Consider the following 20,564-nt stretch of genomic DNA (forward strand, 5'->3'; position numbering starts at 1 on the left):
TGTATTAGATTGTGGATTTTCTCTGTGCAAAATTGGGACAAGAGTATGAGGAAGTCACTTTAATCAAGTTCCTTGTTCTTTAGTGTACAGTGGCATGATGGACTGTAGAAGTGTAAGCACTTGAAAGATGTGGTAGGATTCTGCAGAAAAATTGCCTTTTGTCACTTGTTTGCAGGCACTTTCCTGCAGAGTCACTGAGCTTTATTAGTGCCAAGGACTGAGATTTCTGACCCATAGAATGAAAGACTTCATTGATTCGAGGGAAAACTGAGGTCAGAGTTGATCTCTGAATACAAAGGTGTGCCTCTTGGCTCCCATGTTCAGTTTGCAACAACTGCTTTTGGGGCATCTTTCAAGGAAATGTAAGGAGTGTTTTGGTGAAGTAGACATATAGCCATTTTTCTGCTGATGGAGAGGCATTTAGCTACTGAATTTCTAAGAATATTGTGTTAGTTTCAACCACGGCAAGAGAGTTGGCTGCCGATTTGATCGCTGAGTCAGGAGCTATTGCCAGGAGCAGGGGTGTGTTGCCCTAAATGCAGAGTTTTGGGGTGTTGTGAATCAGTGATGCTTGTGCTGCTGCGGCGAGACCGTGAGGGCATCTCAAGGTTATTTCCGTGTGTGTCTGTAGCAGCCCAGAGACTGGACCTGGAATCCGCCTCCCCTGCTTCACCGGGAACCACAAGGACTGTGATGGGTAAATAGCCAGTGATCCCCTTCCTATGCTGATGGCTTTGGCAACGCTTTTCTCTGCAGCCATGAGCCTGTTCAGACGTTTTTGGTGTCCTCAAAGGTGATCCACACCGCAGCTGGTCCCTTTCAGCTCGTTGTCAGGAATTGCTCCATCTGCAAGCTTTCTGCTGCCTTTTTTGGGGTTCCACTTCTAGGTGTCCTCTGTTACCTTGGGCTGCCTATGCCAGCTGCGAGGTAGTGTCATGCTGCTATGGGGGTGATGCTGTGGCGTGGAAGCCTGCCCCAAGCAGGGCCGCGTCTCCTTGTTTGTAGCTCTCTCTTGATGCAAGTCATGCAACAATAGCCCCTCTGAGGACCTGAAGGTGGGTTTTGTGTTTGATCTTAGCTACTCGAAGACCAAGGCTGAAGTCCACCACTCCTTCCTCACTGGCAACCCAGAAAACCCTGACGGGTAACTAGAAAAAGCCTTTCTTTTTCCATTTCCCCCTTTCTCTGTTGCTCCCCGTCACGCCTCCCACCCCAAACCACCTGGCATCCTTGTCATCTTCCATGGAGAGTATGAAGAACTGTTGGTGCAGCTTGCTTGCCAAAGCACTTGCCGCGCTTGCTCTGTGATTCTGCTGTTCGGTCCCATGCTTTTTCCATTGCTGATGGGCATTTTCTGCAGGGACTGAGGGATGGCTTGTGCAGGGGGTGCACTCTTGCACTTTGCCTTCAGCTGCCATTCCCCTGCTGCTTTGTGTTTTGGTAGCGGGTCTTCCTTTCTCTGGCACACTCAGGTACGACAGCATTCTTAGGAGGCAAATTGCATCTGGGCTGAGTGGGGCTGGCGCAGGGGGCTGGCACCGCGGTTGAGCTGCCCGCCAAAGTTCCCTGGTCGAAGGGTGCAGCCCTTGGTTGCTTCACCGCTGACTCTCAAGGTGGCTGGTTGTCATCTGCCCACACCTTTACATTGCCGTCACCTGGAAGAGGGAGTGCCCTGCTCTGCTCTACTGCTGCTTTTGAGGTCACGTTAGGGTTTTAAGAACGATGCCTCTTTTCAGCTTCTGGTGAACCTCAGCACGTTTCTTCAAAGTTCAAGCACCGGCAGCCTTTGGTGCTTGGCCGTGCTGCCGACCTGATCTGGTAAAGCTGTTTCTTGCAGATCCGGTAACATTGCAAGATGGGAATTGTCCCAAGATATGCTGAGCTTTTAGCTGAACTGTTATTTTTCTTGGGCCTAGACTGGGGTGAAGTGCAAGCGTAGAGATGGCATGGCCGTACGTGAAAGGCTGTGTTTGCTTATGGCATTGGATATGGCCCGTGACGACAATGGGTGGCGATGCTCGTGGCGATAGCGTCTTGCACACTGGGAGGTGTACAAGACCAGTTCTGCAGCCTGGGAGTATTTTTTGGCCCATGAGGTATCAAAAGCTTTATGTGAACAGGCTGGCAAACCCACAGACGTGAAGCTGAGTGCGAGTTGAAGTGTAATGAACCTTATTAAGTGTCTTGGAGTGTTATTGCACTTCTCTCTGTAGCAGTCTTGCTTTCATATCAGCTATGTCATGCACTTCAGAGGGAAATTACATTTCTTGCCTTGCAGTATTTAAAGGACTTTTGTTAGCTTTCTTGTTTTTACAGTGGAGAAATCAGGTATTTGTAATTATAACAAAACTTAAAAATTTGACTAGGGTAAGGATATTTCTTTCCCTGTCTGGTGATGTTGTCTGTTTACATTCTTATATTTTTGCTGATTTTTTTAATTAGGCTTTTTTCAGTATCATCACCTTGTGTATTTGCTTTCTGTTTGCTTCCCTTAGCCCAGTGTTCTTGTGCTTTTTCAGCCTTACATTCCTATTAAACTTGTGGGAATTTTTTTTCCATTCTACTTGCGATGTTCCATTTCATTTTTTCATCATATCTATGTGGGTTTGCACATCTTTGCATATTAACCTTTCTCTTTTTAAAATTTTGCTTGTTTTGCAGAATATGTTTTTATGGTTTTTTTTTCAGTTCTTTATTATTCACACACCAAAACATCAAGTCCATGGTTGCAGATGATGCCGAGGTGTGATGGCTCATGTATTTTGTTAATAATAAGCCACAATTTTTTTTCCAGCCTCAAATGACTTTCTACATGTTACTTCTACTCCCCAAACATCTACATCTGCAAAAATGTCAGAGCGAGAGACTGGTAAATGGCATTTGTTATATTTCCCATCCTTGATCTTTCTTGATGTTTAAGTAGCACTATTCCAATGTTTGTTATTTGTCCTGGCCTTTTAATTTTGTCTACCATGGTCTTTCATTTGTTCATTAAGGCTTCATATTGTTTGTAATGCCAGGGTCCAGCAGTTCTAGCCTCAAGTGAGTGATCCTGATATGATCCGGCTATTTGAGGGTGGTATCACATTCCTGCAGGCTTGGGGCAGAGCGGCAGGGAGTGGGGAGAATTCGGCAGATGAGAGGTGAAACTGTCCAGCTTTGATGGATTTTGGTTTGTCAGTGTAACAGTTATCCCTTGGGGACAGAATGTTTTGTCTTTAGCTAGGAGGCACTTTTAAAGAGATTTGCTGGTTGAACATTTGGTTCAGCTTCGTAAAGTTGTCTCTAATAGTCAAAAGACCGCAGTGCAGTACAGCATTTTGTTATTAAAAATTATTTTTACGGTGATTTCTGCTAATAACTTACATTTATTTCTCCCCATATATTTATGGAAAACATAGTTTTGTAGGCAGAATATGTGCTTTTGTATTTCAGCATGAGATTTTACCCAGAATGTAGTCATAAAAAAAAAGAGGGTTGCTGTGGGGGTCCCATCTGTGTTTCTGTTCACACTAGGATGATTGAAGCAAGTCATATTTTATTACATTATTATATTAAATATCATTCTTTTTCTGGGGACCAACTTTAAAATTAGTTGGCTTGATTCTGCAGTATACTATGCTGAGAAAACAAAGCAAGCATGTGCAAAGCTGGCTTCTGAGTCAAAAATTAGTTTAAGCTATTCTTCATCTCTTCTTGATATGTTTACAAGTGGTGTTCAGTATTGTAAGAGCAGTGAGCATTATTCTTTTTGAATAGACTTACGTAAGTGCTATACAATGCTTGTGTGTCAAAAGATGCATGTCTTATGGCCTGATTGAAATATCTTTATTTGTAAATTGTTGAACATGCACAGATTACATGAAAACATAAGACTGTGGGTACTCCACATTTGCTAAACATACAGACACAATATTAGGAGTCTCTGGAAGGATTTGGTCCTTAATTTTAAGTGCACGGGTTCAAAAGTGCTAAGTGGTATGAACTGAAAAGTGCTTTGAGAATAGTAAGGCTATATTTCCTTGGTCAGGATGTTTAAAGTAGAATAAAAGCCTCAAATAATGTAAAATTAATTCAGGTCTGTGTTTGCTACTCATTTGCGCTTTCGTACTCTTATTTTGTTGGTGTATTGGTAGAACAGGTGGCTGAGTTGCTCTGAAATCCATTTGGTTGGTTATCCACTGTGTGCAGGAATGAGTAACTGCCCAAAGTACAGAACAGGGGTGTATCAGACATTGAAGTCTTCAGTGTAAGACAGCTGTATAAGTTTTTGGTTCTTTTAAGTTACACGTTCCAGCTCAGTGCTGATAATTTTTTCAATTTTATGATTCTAAAACTTATAAATGGACAGCTTCTTGTATTTGTTGCTGTATTGGTTAAGTGCAGCTTAGTAAACATAGCTACAGACAAAGTGAATTTGTTAGCAATCTATTTGTAAGAGGCAATGTGCTCTAAAATCCTAACACATGACAATGACATATTTCTCTATTACAGTACCTATTCAAGTGCCTTTCAAACCTGTTACATCTGACAGCAGTGAAGTGGAATTGGGTAAACGATCATTAACATCTTTTGTCATCTGGAGATTAGTTTAATACAACATACATACACTGTTCTTGTTTTCCTTAGTCTTAATTGTTGAACTGTGGTCAGTGTTCTACTTTCTCATTGCAGATATATTTAGAAAAGCCTTAGCTTTTATCTGTTGCAGAATTCACACTGGACACAAACATGATGCAGCTGCGTTAATACTCCGTGGGTGGTACTGACAGTTATCTTGCCTCTGTGTCAATGCAGTATTTTTGTTTCCATTTAAAGTTGCAGACTCTCTTTTATCCAAGGTCATTTCAGTCAAATCAAACCATCTTCATTAGAAGGAAAACTTTTAGCAGCTAGTGAGGTGTGACTTTACTGCTCTCTGTGACATGTTCTCTCAGAACTACCACAGCATTCTCTCTTGATGTAAAGGGTTGGGCTATTTAGATTTCTTACTGTCTTTCAATGAATCATGAGTGTTCTTAACATCAAGAGCACCTACTCTTCACTTTTTCATATATCACTGCCCATAGAAATAGAGCATGTTTCTTTCATGCCAGTTGTGTAAATTTTCTAATGGAAATGGTGGTCTTAGTGATCTGATAGAATCTGATATATATATTTTTTTTTTTGCATTTGTGTTTCATTCAAATATGGTCATAAAAACAAAAAGATGTTTTTAAGTAATTTTCTGCCAAGGCTGGTCTTTCTCAATAATCCTGTTTATATCAAAAACTTTGTGGCAGTTGTTGAGAAAATCCAATCCCTTGGCAAAATCAAATTTGTTGACTGTGTTGAGGAAAGTGTTTTGATACCACCTGTGTGAAGACTGCTTCAGTATCTCTTTTGTTAGCTTCCCAGAGACCAGATTTGATCAACATCTCTCTGATTGCGTAACCGGATGTATAGCGATAGGTAAATAGTGCATAGTTGCATTATAGTTTCCACTTCGTCGTCACTGTGCTGGACTGTGGGAAGACCAGAAGTCGTTATCTTTAAACAAAGTGACTCTCTCAGGTTCCTTGTGCCATACTTTCATGTCAACTATTTATTATTATTAGCAAGTAGAAAGTAATCTGCTCAGACTGAATATCTGAAGAACATATTTGTATATTAATGTGAGCATTTTCATGTAGGTTAAGTTTTTATTCAAAATATTCACTACCTAAGCTTTTCAAAAGGATACAAATTCTGTGACTTGAAAGTGTAATAGGTAGGGAATACCACCCTGACCCTACTCATGTTATATCCATACCATAAGAGGCTTGGTTTTTATGTCAGTCATCCTATAGCTGACTCTCAGGCCATTTACTGTCTTGATTTTTTTTTTCTTTTTCATTGTTTCCTTTTACAGAACAGCTTCTGCCAGCTAGGTACTGTGGTATTTTAGTGGCTTTGATGCCACCACAACTTTAAAAACTCAGATTCTCTTTTCAGCTTCTGATGAAACACAACCTATTTCTTCAGGATCCACAACATTTGCTATTCCAGAAATGCAATCAACAGAATCTGGTAATGACATTTCTTGAAAATGTAATTTTATTAGAGTTAGGAATTCTCACATGAAATGTACTCATACTTTTGGTTGTATTGTTAATTTACATTTCTTTACCTTGGGGTTAATATTATTAGAGGAAGAAGGTGGTGTATTGCTGCATTTGGGATAAAGACATTGAAATAGTGTGCTTTTAGGATTATCATGACACAGAATAGCAGAGTGTTACAGTTATATCTTTTTTTATATCATTTAATTACACACAAATTATCATTTTCTTGGAAGTTTTAAGAATAGAGATGACTTGGATTATCATTGTTTATTTGTACTTTAGTCAAACATAAATTTCCTCATAGGATAATTACTGATTTACATTGCTGTTTAGCCCTGCTATGATTCAGCTGTCCTGATTTTGCAAAAGCACCATATCAACAGATTCCCTGAAATCAGTGTAACCACCAGCAGCCACCAGTGGATAGTTATTCTGAAGAAATAAATAAATAAATAACAGAACTTTGTCACTCATAATACTCCATTTCTACAGTGCAGTTGCCCTAAAATCTTTTCCTTCAAAATTATGATGGCAGAAATATTTATTGTGATAAAGGGTGATTTGACAGGTTCAAGCTGAATGTGGTATTTTTTTGGTTTGGTTTTTTTACAGTAACAGTGAAAATGCCTTTGCAACCTGTTACATTTGACTTGAGTAAAGTGGAACTGGGTAAATTATTATGATGTCTTCTAAATGTTTAATATGATAATTTCTCAGCACAAATGTATTTTCTTTTACTGGCTTCTGGTTGTGAAAACTTACTCTTCAGCCTCTGTTATTTCAGGTGTTACAATAAACTCTAAAGCCTCAACAGTTCAATTTTACAGAACACGTACATAGTGTGGTCAGATTAATAATAGTCATGAGTCTGACAATTTTCCTGTCTCTCTGTGAATGAAATGCTTTCTTTCTACAGCTGAAAATTGTATACAATTTCATGCTGTTTCAGGTTGTTTGCACTGTGAATGTTCGTTAGATGGAATTTTTTTTCAACATCTAGCATACTGATGCCCCTTCCAACCTGTTACACTGTACTTCACTGATTCTGTGATACTCCTTCAGGTTGATACCACGTGCTTTTGTTATGCAGTAAACCATTCCCACATGACTTCTAAAAGTACAGGCTAGCTGGATTTAGTATGTATCCCACATTGCATCAGGTGTGTTTAGAAATTTTATCACTTAGTTTATAACTTTGATGCTTAGCACTGAGCTTTTGTGTGCAGGCAAAACAATGTTTCTCGTAGTTTGAGGTATTAATTTACTCTGTGCCTTTGCCTAAAGAGATCATCTACAGAGGTCAGAGGTCATCTACAGGCTTTTTTCCATGCCAGAGGTATATGTTTTCCAACTTGTGTGCTATATCAAAATAACATTAAGCATTTGCAGCTCCTTATTTAAAAGACTTATCTGGGACATCCGAACTAAAGCGTAGGGGAGGAGGAGTTTGCTGTGAGCTGTTGCTTTTGGATAGAATTTTAAAGCCAGATGTGGACAGCTGGCCTGGTAGTAAATGCCTCAAAATTAGTTATGTATCCAAAAAAAATGCCAAACCTCACGAGGCAAAGAATGGAGTAGGCTACCACAAATATCAGTTTGAAGTGCGTATACAAGAAATCTAGAATAAGTTTAGATCTTTTGGACCTGCTAATAAAGGGCCATAGATCACCTTATCTAAAGACTGATCTCACTCACTGTTTTAAGATTGTTTTCATATTTGATCTTAGCTACCCAGGGACCTGGCCTGAAATTCACACCTCATCCCTTCATGAAAACCGGAGGGAGCATGATGGGTAAAGAGCATATAATTCCATTAGCTTTTCCATCCCTTGCCACCACTTCCATTGGCTGCGGACAGTGCTAAGATTCAACCAAACACATTGCTTTGAAGACTACTTGATGTTAGGCTTTTTTCTCTCTTCTTCCGCTCACTCCCCTCCACCAACTCAGCCATTTCTGTATAATCAAAGCTGAAAAGTAGTTTGCCACACTGACTAAGTAAAGAGCTACAAAAAGAACTCTGCTAGCATATGTTGCCTTCAATTTTTTTCCAGCAGTTGCAATTTTATTTCAAAGAATAGGTACTTAAACAAAAAGATCAGTGAGAAGAATTCTACCTAGCATGAGATACCAGAATTGACCCGACTTGATTTCACAACAGCTTCAGCGTTTGTGTTACATGAACCTCATTTCACAGCTGATCTCTAAAGCTGCTGCCATCTTGCTTATCTCCCATCGGTGTTGTCATGAACTGCCCAACAGCTGCTGTCCAAATACTGGCTCTGAAGTCAGTTCTCATTTTAACTCCCAATTTTCTTTCAGCTTTTGATGAAAAGCAGCACATTTCCTCAAGATCTGAAACACCTGGCATCCAAGAAATGCCATCATCTGTACCTGGTAATACTTGAAAACATGATTTTAAATAGAAATTCTCACAGCGACTTCATCATAGTTTTGGTATATTTTTAGTTAAGTTTAACATGAATCAGAGTAACTATAGGACTCTTACAATTAATTTGCTCTCTCAAATACCAGACTAGCTTAGCAATTTTTTTATGGTGCTCTAAAACAGTAAATACTTTCTTCTAATTTTTGCCTACATGCCTAATATATTCACAAATCTGTATTGCTGTGCTTATCATAATAGCCTTTGGCATGTCTGATTACATATGGTAGTGTTCCCTTTTTAAGTTGCAGTACTGCAGATAAGTAAGTGAAAGCTAATATAAGTTTTGTTTAAATTCCTGAATGAAACTGTTATAATGGTTGAAAGTGTTGAGTAAGTCACATAGAAATAACAGGATCAATAGCAATAAATATGTAGTCTTCAAAATAGCGGAGAATGGACCCTTAAGTTCTTTTATTTGAATATATTTAAAACAGTTATTTAAGCTAGACATTTTGCTGCCAGTAAGTACGACAGCATAGGTCCAAAGCTAACAGAAAAAAAAAGAATACTTATGCTGTATTGTTTCAGTACAGCTTTTTAAACTGAACTGCACCGTATTGTAATTAAAGAAAATATTTGCAACAAATTGATCTTGAGGTTGTGCTTCCGTAGATGTGTAGATGTGATGCTTTCAACACCCTGGAAACCTGTTATACCAGACTCCAATAAAATTAAACTGTTTGGATGATGCTATTTTCTTGACACTTAAAGTGTTTGGATTGTTAATATATAATAATCTAAAGCGTATAGTTTTCCTGTTCTTCCTTGCCTTCTTTAGGATTTTTCTACTTCCTCTGTTCAGAAAATAAGCTGTAACTTACCATACCTTACAAAATGACACTGAACAAATGCAGTTTTATCAGTGCTCAAGGCTCTGCTTCTTTTACTGTCCCTGCATGAAGAAATATTTCATTTCCTTTCAACAATGACAATTCCATCCAAAATCTATTTGAGATTGTTGCCAGAACTTGCTCGCAGTAAAAAGTGGACTAAGTGGGTATTTGACAGGAAACTTTTAGTAGCTGTCCAACTGCTTGTAATTGCAGGTTAACGGCAAAGCTTGCAGATTCCAACTAAACATTCTTAAAATCAAGAAATGGAGATGAGTTAAGTTTTATTCAGTTATTGTTCAGAGGTATTAATCAATATTTATCATTAATGCATCTTCCACACTGAGCAATAACTTACAATCAAGTGCCTTAACAGAAAGTTTCAGTAATGGCTTTCTGTATATCGATACAATAGCACATCCAAGTTCAATACTTTATTCTACATGCTTTGCCTATAAAGAAAGTTACACTGCACTCTTTTCAAACCAGAGGTGGCAATTTCCCAACACTTAAAATGTGTGGGAGAATGGAGAAGATCATGCCTGATCTAGTCTGGAATTCAACATTAACATTTCCATGCAAAGATAAGTCCCAGGTTTGAAATAGCATTAAAAATGTGTTTAAAAATGATTATAATGTTTACTTAACATACTCTAGGCATAGGCTTCATATGCAACGGGACCATTAGCATATGCAGTTGTTTGTATTTAAAGGACTTCCTTGGCATAACCTAAGGAATTCTGGGGTTTAGTTTTAGTGGTTTTAGTGTGTGTTGGGGAAGGGAGGAAGGGGGAGAAAAGGGGGTGAATAGAAGAATCTTTCAACTAAAGGAAGGTGAGGAAGTCCAGCCACACAAGGACTGCAGTGAAATACTTGCTTACACGTTATTTTCCTTGGAGTGGGTCTCTTAGTGATCTTAATGATCTTTTCTAAAAATCTGTTGCTTAGTTGGTCACGTTAGGGTTTTTTTAGCAAATGTTTACTTTCCAAAGTTCTTCAAGCCTGTTTGAATTCCTCTTCATTCCTTGAAGACTGATTAATGACTTCACATTTATTGTACTCCACAGAGCTACATGACCCAAAACACTAATGTGGTTATTTAGGTAATGAACAATGCTTTCAATCTGGACTTCCTTTTTTCCTTTAAAACCACAGTACTATCACTTGTGCAGAGACTGCCTATTTCAAGATGACTTTCATATCTGATTTAGCTACACAGGGGGCTAGTCCTCAGGTGTACATCTCATCCCTTTTGGAAGCTAAACGAACAGTGATGTAGAGGCAGTGAGGGATTCCATTTTAGTTTTCATCACATTGCCACCTACTTCCTTTTTGCTGCTGCAAACGTGTTTGCTTCTAAGTCTAAATGGCAAGCCTGTTAAAGAGTTGTGTCAGTCACTTCTTGATCAGCAGCTAGAAAGCATTTTTGGTACAAAGTACTAAAGGACCAGTCTTTTGTAGCAAATTGTGACAATTTCATTTTCTTGTTGGTGTAATTTAAATTCCATGAAATGTAAGGGAAGATTCTTAGGAGTTCTGTCTAACATCAGATATTGGATCCTGTTGCTACACTATTGGGCTGCATATCTTTCTCCTTATTCACGTGATACAGAGAGGACTTTTAAGTGTTCAGTATCTTGCTTGTGTTTGCAGTTACTTGTGCTGGGTAGTGTGTTGTGCTACCCAGCAGTGAGATTCCTCAGCATTTAAAATCCAGATTTTCTTCTGAGCTCTTAGTGCAACACCAGTAGTTTCACGATTCATTTCTAAAGCACCTGGAGTCCCAGAAATACCACCAGTCCAATCTGGTAATGGCATTTCTTGCAAACTGAGGGTTCTTGACAGTGAGGAATTATCAGAGGAGTTCCCAGTGTGCTTCTGATGAAATGTTGGGTTAGTTTTCTTTACTTTGGAGATAAGGACAACTGCAAGATAAAAATTCTGCATCAGGTACTATTTTTGTTTAAGGCAGTGTATATAATGTTTACAATGCTGGATTATGGCTTTTTTTTTTTCATTCATAGTTCACTTTTGCAATACTAATTGGTACTATTATCCATAATTGCCACTGACCAATTGTATATTACTTAATATAATAGAATTTTACAGTATAATGTCCTGGGTACTTCTGTGCCTGTGAGGCTCATAAATAAACCTGAACTTCTCTGTTATATGCAGAGTGTCCTGATACAGATAACTACTATATTACTTCAAGTTATACTTCTTTTTATTTTGTATTTACTTTGTTATTACTATAGTGAAGTTTTGTGGTTATTGGTATTTAAGGCATCTTTCTTGTCAGAACTCTTTAAGCTGTGCTGTAGTGACAAAATTCTAATTAGGGAGATGAATGATAGCACAGTGGGCATTGCAGACCCAAGTCCAGTTTATTTTTTAAATAGCTCAAGAGCTGGTAGTCCAGATATGTCTAGGAGAAAAAGAAATATATGTTTATCTGGGGACCAAACAAAGGTTTGTTGGTCTTCTGCATGTATCCTAAAGAAACAAGCCAGTTACTTTACTATTTTTTCTTCCTCTATAGGACAAATCTAATGCTGAACACTGGAACTCTCCTTTTCTTCTTTTGGTATACTCTGAACCTTGTCTTCTACTGCAGACCTCTATAGATATCTGCAAATGTTCTATAGTATTCCCCTGTACACTAACAAGCAGGTACTCTGTTTTATATTTGCCATCTTCACTGCTGTATTTAGAAGTTCTTCAACTCAGTGATAGTAAAGCTCCAAACATATTTGTGGAACTCTTGTTATTCCCATTTTTCAGCAAACGAAATGAAAATGGAGAGGATGGTAAATAGCCCAGAGCCACAAAGTAGAATGTATTCAAATGGATCCTTGAAAGTGAGAAATTTCTGAAACCTTCAATCCATTCCCTTGTCAGTCAAGTCTACAAACTTGTATTGCATTGTTGAAGGATTTTGTTTGCTTAGACTGGAGAAGTCTAACAGTTATTTCAGAATGAGAATTCTGTTTCAAATTTTCTCTTTGGTCCATCAAATTTGTGCTTTTTCCACTTTTCCTGTAAGGTGTTCTTGCAAGTGTGATGGCAGTTTCAAAATTCTGTTCATTTTCTGAGGTACCTACAATTAGATGTATCTTCTACTTGAGTTAAAAATTTGCTTTATGCTTCTTTCTTCCCAATAACATTCTTATACAAGTAAAGGGATTTTTATCACAATCTTTGCATTTCACTGTTGTTTGCATATCTGTTCACTAATTCCTGGAACATGAATGTGACTCTTCTTTTAGCCCATCCTTTTCTAACTGTGGATATGCGATTCTGTCTGTTTGAAGTATTTCATACCTCTTCAGAATGAAAACTTACTCCTGTAAATCAAGGAAATGCTGTTCCATTAGAGGTTCTTAAAGATTTTGTTTAAGAAATCACAAGTTTTTCTTCTAGTATTTGGCTCATATCTTGATGGAAGTTCTAATTAAGTTCACCTGTATGCATTTTTCTGCAGAGAAGCTATTCTTTCCTTTTTTTCCAGACATATATTTTAGCCCCAAAGTTCAAATTTTTAAGTGTGGTGAAGAATATAGTAATTAGAGCTAGTTAATTGTTTTTCAGATTAAATATAAGGTGGTAATTTCCAAAAGTTGACAGTATCTTTGAAGGCTGAAGTTCTGCCTACACATTCATTGACTAGTTCTCAATTTATGGTTTGAAAATATTGGTTTGATGCTAGAAAATGGGGCTTGGGAATCTGTCATTTACTGCAGTTAAAAGGCAGCTTTAGAACATCACGAATGCCATTATTGTCTCCTAGGAGCAGTGTTCGGTTTCTTTTGATAATACAAAGTGACAAAAAATTGATGTATGATTTATTTGCTAGGAAAAGTGTATCTAAGAAACCACAATTTAAATGCTGATTTATTTGGATGTGATTAAAGTGATGCGTTCATATGCATTAGAGAGAGTGCCGTAACATCTCAAGATAGTTTCCATCTCTGATCTTAGCTCTCCCAAGACCAGTTCTGGGACCCACATCTTTTCCTTCTCTGGAAACCATGAGGACAGTGATGGGTAAACAATGATTCCATCATATTTTATATCATTATGGCAAAACTTAAATAAGAAAATAAAATTTAGTCAAAACCTTTTGATTCTTTTTTTCCTGTTAATGGCAATGCCAGATGTGTTAGTGAGGTGGTCAGTCATTTATATAAATGATAACAAGGAGATACTTAATTGTTAAACTTCTTAATCCCTCGTTGCAATTTTCCACTCTGTAGGACTAGTTCACTAAAAGGTTAACTGTTTCTATTCAGCACAACTCAAGTAGGCCACCCTGATTTGAAAACGTGATAATATTGTAATGAATGCAAATATTTATATCAAAAAGCTGAATGTAATATGGGCTTCATTCATTTAAAAGCCTGTACTGACATTGCTTTGAAAAAAACCTCTTCATCTGTAATATCTGAAGGCAGTTTTCTGGTTTTGTCTTAGTTACTCAGAGACCAAAGCTGAAATCTACTTCTCCTTACCTTGCAAGCCAACGCACAGTGGAGGGTAAATATGATGTTTTCTTTTTTTTTTTTTTCTTTTCCCCTGGCATCACTTGACATAATTTTCATCTGCTTTGAGCAATACCTATGTTTGTTAATGCATTTTGGCTTGCGAAAACACTTGCCATACTAATGACATGATTCTGGCATTTGAGCCTATGCTTTTTTCCATCACTTGAAAAATCACTTTTTGCAGGGACAGCTGGCAAAAAGAATTTGTCACGCAATGCCTATGTGTCTCTAGATGTGGGTTTTATTTTGAAAATTCTAGAATGAAATATTCCAATATGACAGAAACATAATTTTACTTCTTAGTAAAAATGCTGTGGTATAGAGGTCTCATATATGCCTTACAGGACATCAATGCGTTTTTCCCCTTTTGTTAAGCACTTATGTTCAAACTTAATGAATAGGCATGTGCTTATTGGCTTAGAGACTAACCTAAAGGAGGAATGGGAATTTTCAGATGTCATGGGGAATGGTGAGGCATTCTGTAGTTGGTTCTTTGCAAAAATAAGAGTAGTAACAACAATAAGAAAATAGCTTTTTGCAAAAAAATTATTGAACTTCTAAAAAGACTTGGAGTTATGACTGAATACCAATATGGTAATGTGCGATTTATTCCTTAATTCTGGAAAAAGGACCTATTTAGTATTTGTAGTTGCTTGCATGAGATGTAACCACCACCTGTCATCTTGAATTCTGAATACAAAGGTGTGCCTCTTGGCTCCCATGTTCAGTTTGCAACAACTGCTTTTGGGGCATCTTTCAAGGAAATGTAAGGAGTGTTTTGGTGAAGTAGACATATAGCCATTTTTCTGCTGATGGAGAGGCATTTAGCTACTGAATTTCTAAGAATATTGTGTTAGTTTCAACCACGGCAAGAGAGTTGGCTGCCGATTTGATCGCTGAGTCAGGAGCTATTGCCAGGAGCAGGGGTGTGTTGCCCTAAATGCAGAGTTTTGGGGTGTTGTGAATCAGTGATGCTTGTGCTGCTGCGGCGAGACCGTGAGGGCATCTCAAGGTTATTTCCGTGTGTGTCTGTAGCAGCCCAGAGACTGGACCTGGAATCCGCCTCCCCTGCTTCACCGGGAACCACAAGGACTGTGATGGGTAAATAGCCAGTGATCCCCTTCCTATGCTGATGGCTTTGGCAACGCTTTTCTCTGCAGCCATGAGCCTGTTCAGACGTTTTTGGTGTCCTCAAAGGTGATCCACACCGCAGCTGGTCCCTTTCAGCTCGTTGTCAGGAATTGCTCCATCTGCAAGCTTTCTGCTGCCTTTTTTGGGGTTCCACTTCTAGGTGTCCTCTGTTACCTTGGGCTGCCTATGCCAGCTGCGAGGTAGTGTCATGCTGCTATGGGGGTGATGCTGTGGCGTGGAAGCCTGCCCCAAGCAGGGCCGCGTCTCCTTGTTTGTAGCTCTCTCTTGATGCAAGTCATGCAACAATAGCCCCTCTGAGGACCTGAAGGTGGGTTTTGTGTTTGATCTTAGCTACTCGAAGACCAAGGCTGAAGTCCACCACTCCTTCCTCACTGGCAACCCAGAAAACCCTGACGGGTAACTAGAAAAAGCCTTTCTTTTTCCATTTCCCCCTTTCTCTGTTGCTCCCCGTCACGCCTCCCACCCCAAACCACCTGGCATCCTTGTCATCTTCCATGGAGAGTATGAAGAACTGTTGGTGCAGCTTGCTTGCCAAAGCACTTGCCGCGCTTGCTCTGTGATTCTGCTGTTCGGTCCCATGCTTTTTCCATTGCTGATGGGCATTTTCTGCAGGGACTGAGGGATGGCTTGTGCAGGGGGTGCACTCTTGCACTTTGCCTTCAGCTGCCATTCCCCTGCTGCTTTGTGTTTTGGTAGCGGGTCTTCCTTTCTCTGGCACACTCAGGTACGACAGCATTCTTAGGAGGCAAATTGCATCTGGGCTGAGTGGGGCTGGCGCAGGGGGCTGGCACCGCGGTTGAGCTGCCCGCCAAAGTTCCCTGGTCGAAGGGTGCAGCCCTTGGTTGCTTCACCGCTGACTCTCAAGGTGGCTGGTTGTCATCTGCCCACACCTTTACATTGCCGTCACCTGGAAGAGGGAGTGCCCTGCTCTGCTCTACTGCTGCTTTTGAGGTCACGTTAGGGTTTTAAGAACGATGCCTCTTTTCAGCTTCTGGTGAACCTCAGCACGTTTCTTCAAAGTTCAAGCACCGGCAGCCTTTGGTGCTTGGCCGTGCTGCCGACCTGATCTGGTAAAGCTGTTTCTTGCAGATCCGGTAACATTGCAAGATGGGAATTGTCCCAAGATATGCTGAGCTTTTAGCTGAACTGTTATTTTTCTTGGGCCTAGACTGGGGTGAAGTGCAAGCGTAGAGATGGCATGGCCGTACGTGAAAGGCTGTGTTTGCTTATGGCATTGGATATGGCCCGTGACGACAATGGGTGGCGATGCTCGTGGCGATAGCGTCTTGCACACTGGGAGGTGTACAAGACCAGTTCTGCAGCCTGGGAGTATTTTTTGGCCCATGAGGTATCAAAAGCTTTATGTGAACAGGCTGGCAAACCCACAGACGTGAAGCTGAGTGCGAGTTGAAGTGTAATGACCATATTGACATATCCTTCCCATTGAGATGCAGTTGAATCGTAGGTTACCAGACGGGCTGGCCGTGTTTCTTGGTGTCTCAGTCTAAGAGGTTGAAACTTAATTCTGAAATGTGTTTTTATGGCACTGGAGAAATCTTGTATTTTTGTCAACTGTGTGTCATGTAGTTCTGCGTCTTCTCCAATAATGCTGTAATTCTTGCCTATATTAATCTATTTGCGGTCCTTCTACCTTCTCTTTTGCAAGAAAATGCTTTCTGTGTATCAGGTACTGTACATCTCTCCTCTGTTACCTGTATTTCAAATAGTGTTTTCAAACCAAGTTTTTGTATGTCACGTCTTGTCCTGCAAGACATAAGCAAGTCTTTCTTTGCCTTTCACCTCTTTTTTTTTTTGTTAATTTTTATGTTCTTATTTTTCCATCATATTGTCAGATGTCTTTGAATATTTCTTCGTATTTCTTGCAAGAGCTTCTTCATCATTTGCATCACTAGTGGATCTTCACACATTTACAGTAGAAAATCCATTCTATGTGCGTTTGAGACCTTTTCCTCTCTGAAGCCCATAGTTCCTTAGTAATAGGTTGAAACCTGTTCAGTCTATAGGTTCAGATGATGCCAAAAAGAATTTTTTGTTTTGTTTTGTTTTTCAGCTTCACTGGACTCTCATCATATTACTTTCCTGTCCCAAACATCTGCATCTGCAGAAATATCAAAAATAGAGGCTTAGGTTTTGGTTATGGGTCAAGGTTGTTACAGTTACAGGTTGTTTCCTCTGCTTGCTGCTGTCTGAAATGGGCTTTTGTCTGCAGTGTTTGGTATTTAGGCTCATACAACGACACAATGTTATGCTGTGGTAGAGGATCAAATAGAAAAACCACAAGAATTGGTATTGGTTTGGTAGTTTAGAACTATTAGATATGAGGATCACTAGCTAGATGGAGTCAGTGTCAGTTGCAAAGAGGTATGTATTCTTTGGGACATTTTACCCTAGGCAATGTTTTGTTCGTCATGCCATACGTGTTATTTTGCAGTTTTCTTGATTACTAAGCATTTTTTTAACTTATATTATCATTTCTGCTTGGAACTTTTCTTACCGAGGGATCATAGATGTTGAAGATTAAATTTGTATTCATATCAGAGGTATAAATATGCAAGAGATGAGAAGGAAAATGATCCTAAATCTGCCAGTCAATATTTCAACAGTATTTTTTTGAATTTTCTGCCTCATCTTCAGGCTCTTCAGTATGTCATAATGATTGTGTTAACTTATGTCAGTTATATAAACTATCAAAATTTAATTTAAATTACAAACTGCATGATGTGTAGTATATTAAAACCTATAACTCAAAATACTGTCATCTGTAAAACCAAAACAAGCAAAGTGTTGGCAGTAGTAATACCTCTTTGCAGAAATTCATATTAGCATATGTTTTAAGTATGTAGGTCTCTTACTACAGGTGCAGGTGAAGTGAAAGGCACAGGGGGTTTGATGCTGCATGTGCGCAGCTCAATTGAATGCTGTTGATAAGTCTGCTTTTAGGGGGACCACAGGTTCTGCCAGGGTGTCTCAGGCATGTGTGACTTGTTCAAAACTGTGAGGTTTTGTTCATTTCAAGTTGGAAATCTCGTGATGTTGTATTATAGTGATATTGGCATCTTGCAAAGCAGTATAAAGCAATCTTAATTTTTCTGATATCCACGCACCCCCACCCCCATTTCTGCACCAATATGAATCTCTCAGGGTTATTTACGTTTTTCTGCAGTTGCAAGTTCAGCTGACCTGGAAAAATCTATGCCTCCACTTTCCAGAACACCTCATGTGCTAACAACAACTATGGGTAACAGCAATGCATTGGTTTTTCAGCTAAACCACTTTAGGTGTTTTGAAAGCAATTTTGGAAATGCTTTTCATCCCAGATACTTTGTTCATCTGCCATACGTGTCTTCTGCTTGAGTCATGATTGTCAGCATAGGCAGACAAAGTACCCTTTTTTACATGACAGTTTGTGCTTACTACTGAGAAACTCACCTGAGCATGTTTGTATTCTTACGTTTGTCTCTCAAAAAGCTACTAGGGCTATTTGGAGGTATAAAATGAGGTAATCTTAGTTTAATAATAATAGTAATAACAATAATGCATAAAGCTTAATAAGAGTCTTAAAATTTCTTGTTTTTTTCTTTCAAGCTTAACTGTTCTGCTCTCAGAGGGATACAGACATTTATATAGTCTATATTGTTTATACCAGCATAGGAATCTTTTTCTTATTTCTTGCTGTTCAGTGATATTTTTTTTAATTTATTTTAACCTTGTTTTATATGTGTACATATTTAAGAATTAAGATAGTCTTTCTTACAGAAATATGTTTGCAGTATTTTTTAGGGTTTTTAGATTATATTTTTTCTCCTTTTTTGGAGTGCTTTATGCTCACAACCATGGTGTTAGAAGTTCTTTTATCTTTTTATTTTCGGGGTTGCTTCAAACTACATAGACCGTGCTATCTAAAGTAATAATAGCTTTTGTTGGCCAACACTTTAGTTTTAGTTGTCATTTTAAGCACTGGCTTCATCTCCCACTCTAAACCAGCACTGCTCCGTTGTCAAGGTAAGGCATGCTTATTGTGGGTGGACCTCTGCATTGCAAATTAGGTATGTTATAACCTATAACATTTTTTCTTTGTTCTTATAAAACCAAAAAAGTTTTGTGTAGAATTAATAATTATAGATACTATGACTTCTTTTCTCTGTAGCTTTCAGTGGTATTCAGCCTGTTCTTTCAAGCCCTGTGACACCTAGTAAGCCTGAAATAGCAGATGCTGTACCAGGTACAATAATCTACCTAGATCTTAATTCAGGAGCCTAAACCACACTCTAAAACTCACTGAAATGTGTACACTGTTAATCTTTGCTTTCTGTGCACATTTGGATTGGAGCCTAACACCTGAATTTTGAATTTAGATGTTAATGGTTGAAATTGGTGCTTTCTCACACTTCCACTGCATATGGCAACTCATAGTCAGGTGACTCTCCTTCAGTATTTTGAAAAATGTGCCACACAGATAATGGAGAAAACAGTATTTATTGTCAAGTAGTGCTGTTGAAAACACTGTGATGTATGCTGAAAGCTGCTTTCTGCTGCTGTAGCTTTGTTTAATATATTAAGGGGAGTGTATCCTTAACAGCATGAAGTTGGTTAACAGTTATAGACACTCAGCGCTTTTGGACTAAAGCTGTAGTTGGATCAGTTGTCAGCTTTCTACTCCAAATTTCTTATGGTTTTAATGTCTGACTATTTGGTTGTTCAACATGACCTCTTTGTTAAATCCCTACATTTTACACCATACCTTCTCCCTTAAGTAGTGGACCAAATTTTCAAATGCTCAACTTAAAATCTTACCTCACAGTCGTTGAGATCCAGACCAGTTGCAGTGAAGGCAGGAGAAAATGAACACTGAGAATTTCTGCCCATTACAAACACCATGATTTATAGTCACTGAAGCTCTGTGCAGTTCAAAAGATTGAATTTCTGTCTAATGCATACTAAACTGATAAGTGTCCAAGCATTAGTAAAGTATTTGTTCTTGTAAAAACAAATTTGGTTTTGCTTATGAAGGAAGAGTTTCTTCCATTAGGTCCTTGCTCTCTTATGACTGTGTCACCATTCCTTCCAACAGCAAGAAGTGAATCCATTGTGGAATCTTTTACAACTAAAACTACTCGTCCTTTTCAATGGCCAAGGGTAACATTAGGTAATGTTGTTTTCAACCAGTGAAAAACTCTGTGTTTGTTTTGAGCTCTTCATCACATATCAATTCATTTCTTCTAGCATATCATTTCACACGCATAATCATTTTTTTTCCTGGTTATAGAGTCTTGTTCTTCCATTGTCATTAGACTGATTCTTCTTGATATATCTCTGTATGAGAACATAGTTCAGAATGGTTTTACTGTCCTCAGAGAAGTAAAACTTGCCACCTGCATGAAAAACACCATCATCCTTTTGTTAGTGTTCTGTCTCTCTCTTTTACTCTCATGCACACGCATGTGCTATCTTACTCTCTGATATGAAGAGCTTTCATACTGGACGT

At 38.8% G+C, this 20,564-nt stretch overlaps 1 protein-coding gene across 1 annotated transcript in view; it reads left to right on the plus strand.

Moving 5' to 3' along the window:
* LOC119143563 (ABI family member 3 binding protein) overlaps positions 1-20,564 on the plus strand; it is a 144,031-nt gene that overhangs the window by 55,536 nt on the left and 67,931 nt on the right. The window contains exons 15-27 of the mRNA XM_037377939.1: positions 632-697; positions 1,079-1,144; positions 2,795-2,869; positions 4,495-4,551; positions 5,974-6,048; positions 7,811-7,876; positions 8,406-8,480; positions 13,344-13,409; positions 13,836-13,898; positions 14,942-15,007; positions 15,389-15,454; positions 19,227-19,301; positions 20,151-20,225. Of these exons, the coding sequence (XP_037233836.1) occupies positions 632-697; positions 1,079-1,144; positions 2,795-2,869; positions 4,495-4,551; positions 5,974-6,048; positions 7,811-7,876; positions 8,406-8,480; positions 13,344-13,409; positions 13,836-13,898; positions 14,942-15,007; positions 15,389-15,454; positions 19,227-19,301; positions 20,151-20,225 (891 nt within the window). The remainder of the gene's footprint in view (positions 1-631; positions 698-1,078; positions 1,145-2,794; positions 2,870-4,494; positions 4,552-5,973; positions 6,049-7,810; positions 7,877-8,405; positions 8,481-13,343; positions 13,410-13,835; positions 13,899-14,941; positions 15,008-15,388; positions 15,455-19,226; positions 19,302-20,150; positions 20,226-20,564) is intronic.

Source organism: Falco rusticolus, chromosome 2 (genome assembly GCF_015220075.1).
Source record: "Falco rusticolus isolate bFalRus1 chromosome 2, bFalRus1.pri, whole genome shotgun sequence".
Classification (NCBI taxonomy): Eukaryota; Metazoa; Chordata; class Aves; order Falconiformes; family Falconidae; genus Falco; species Falco rusticolus.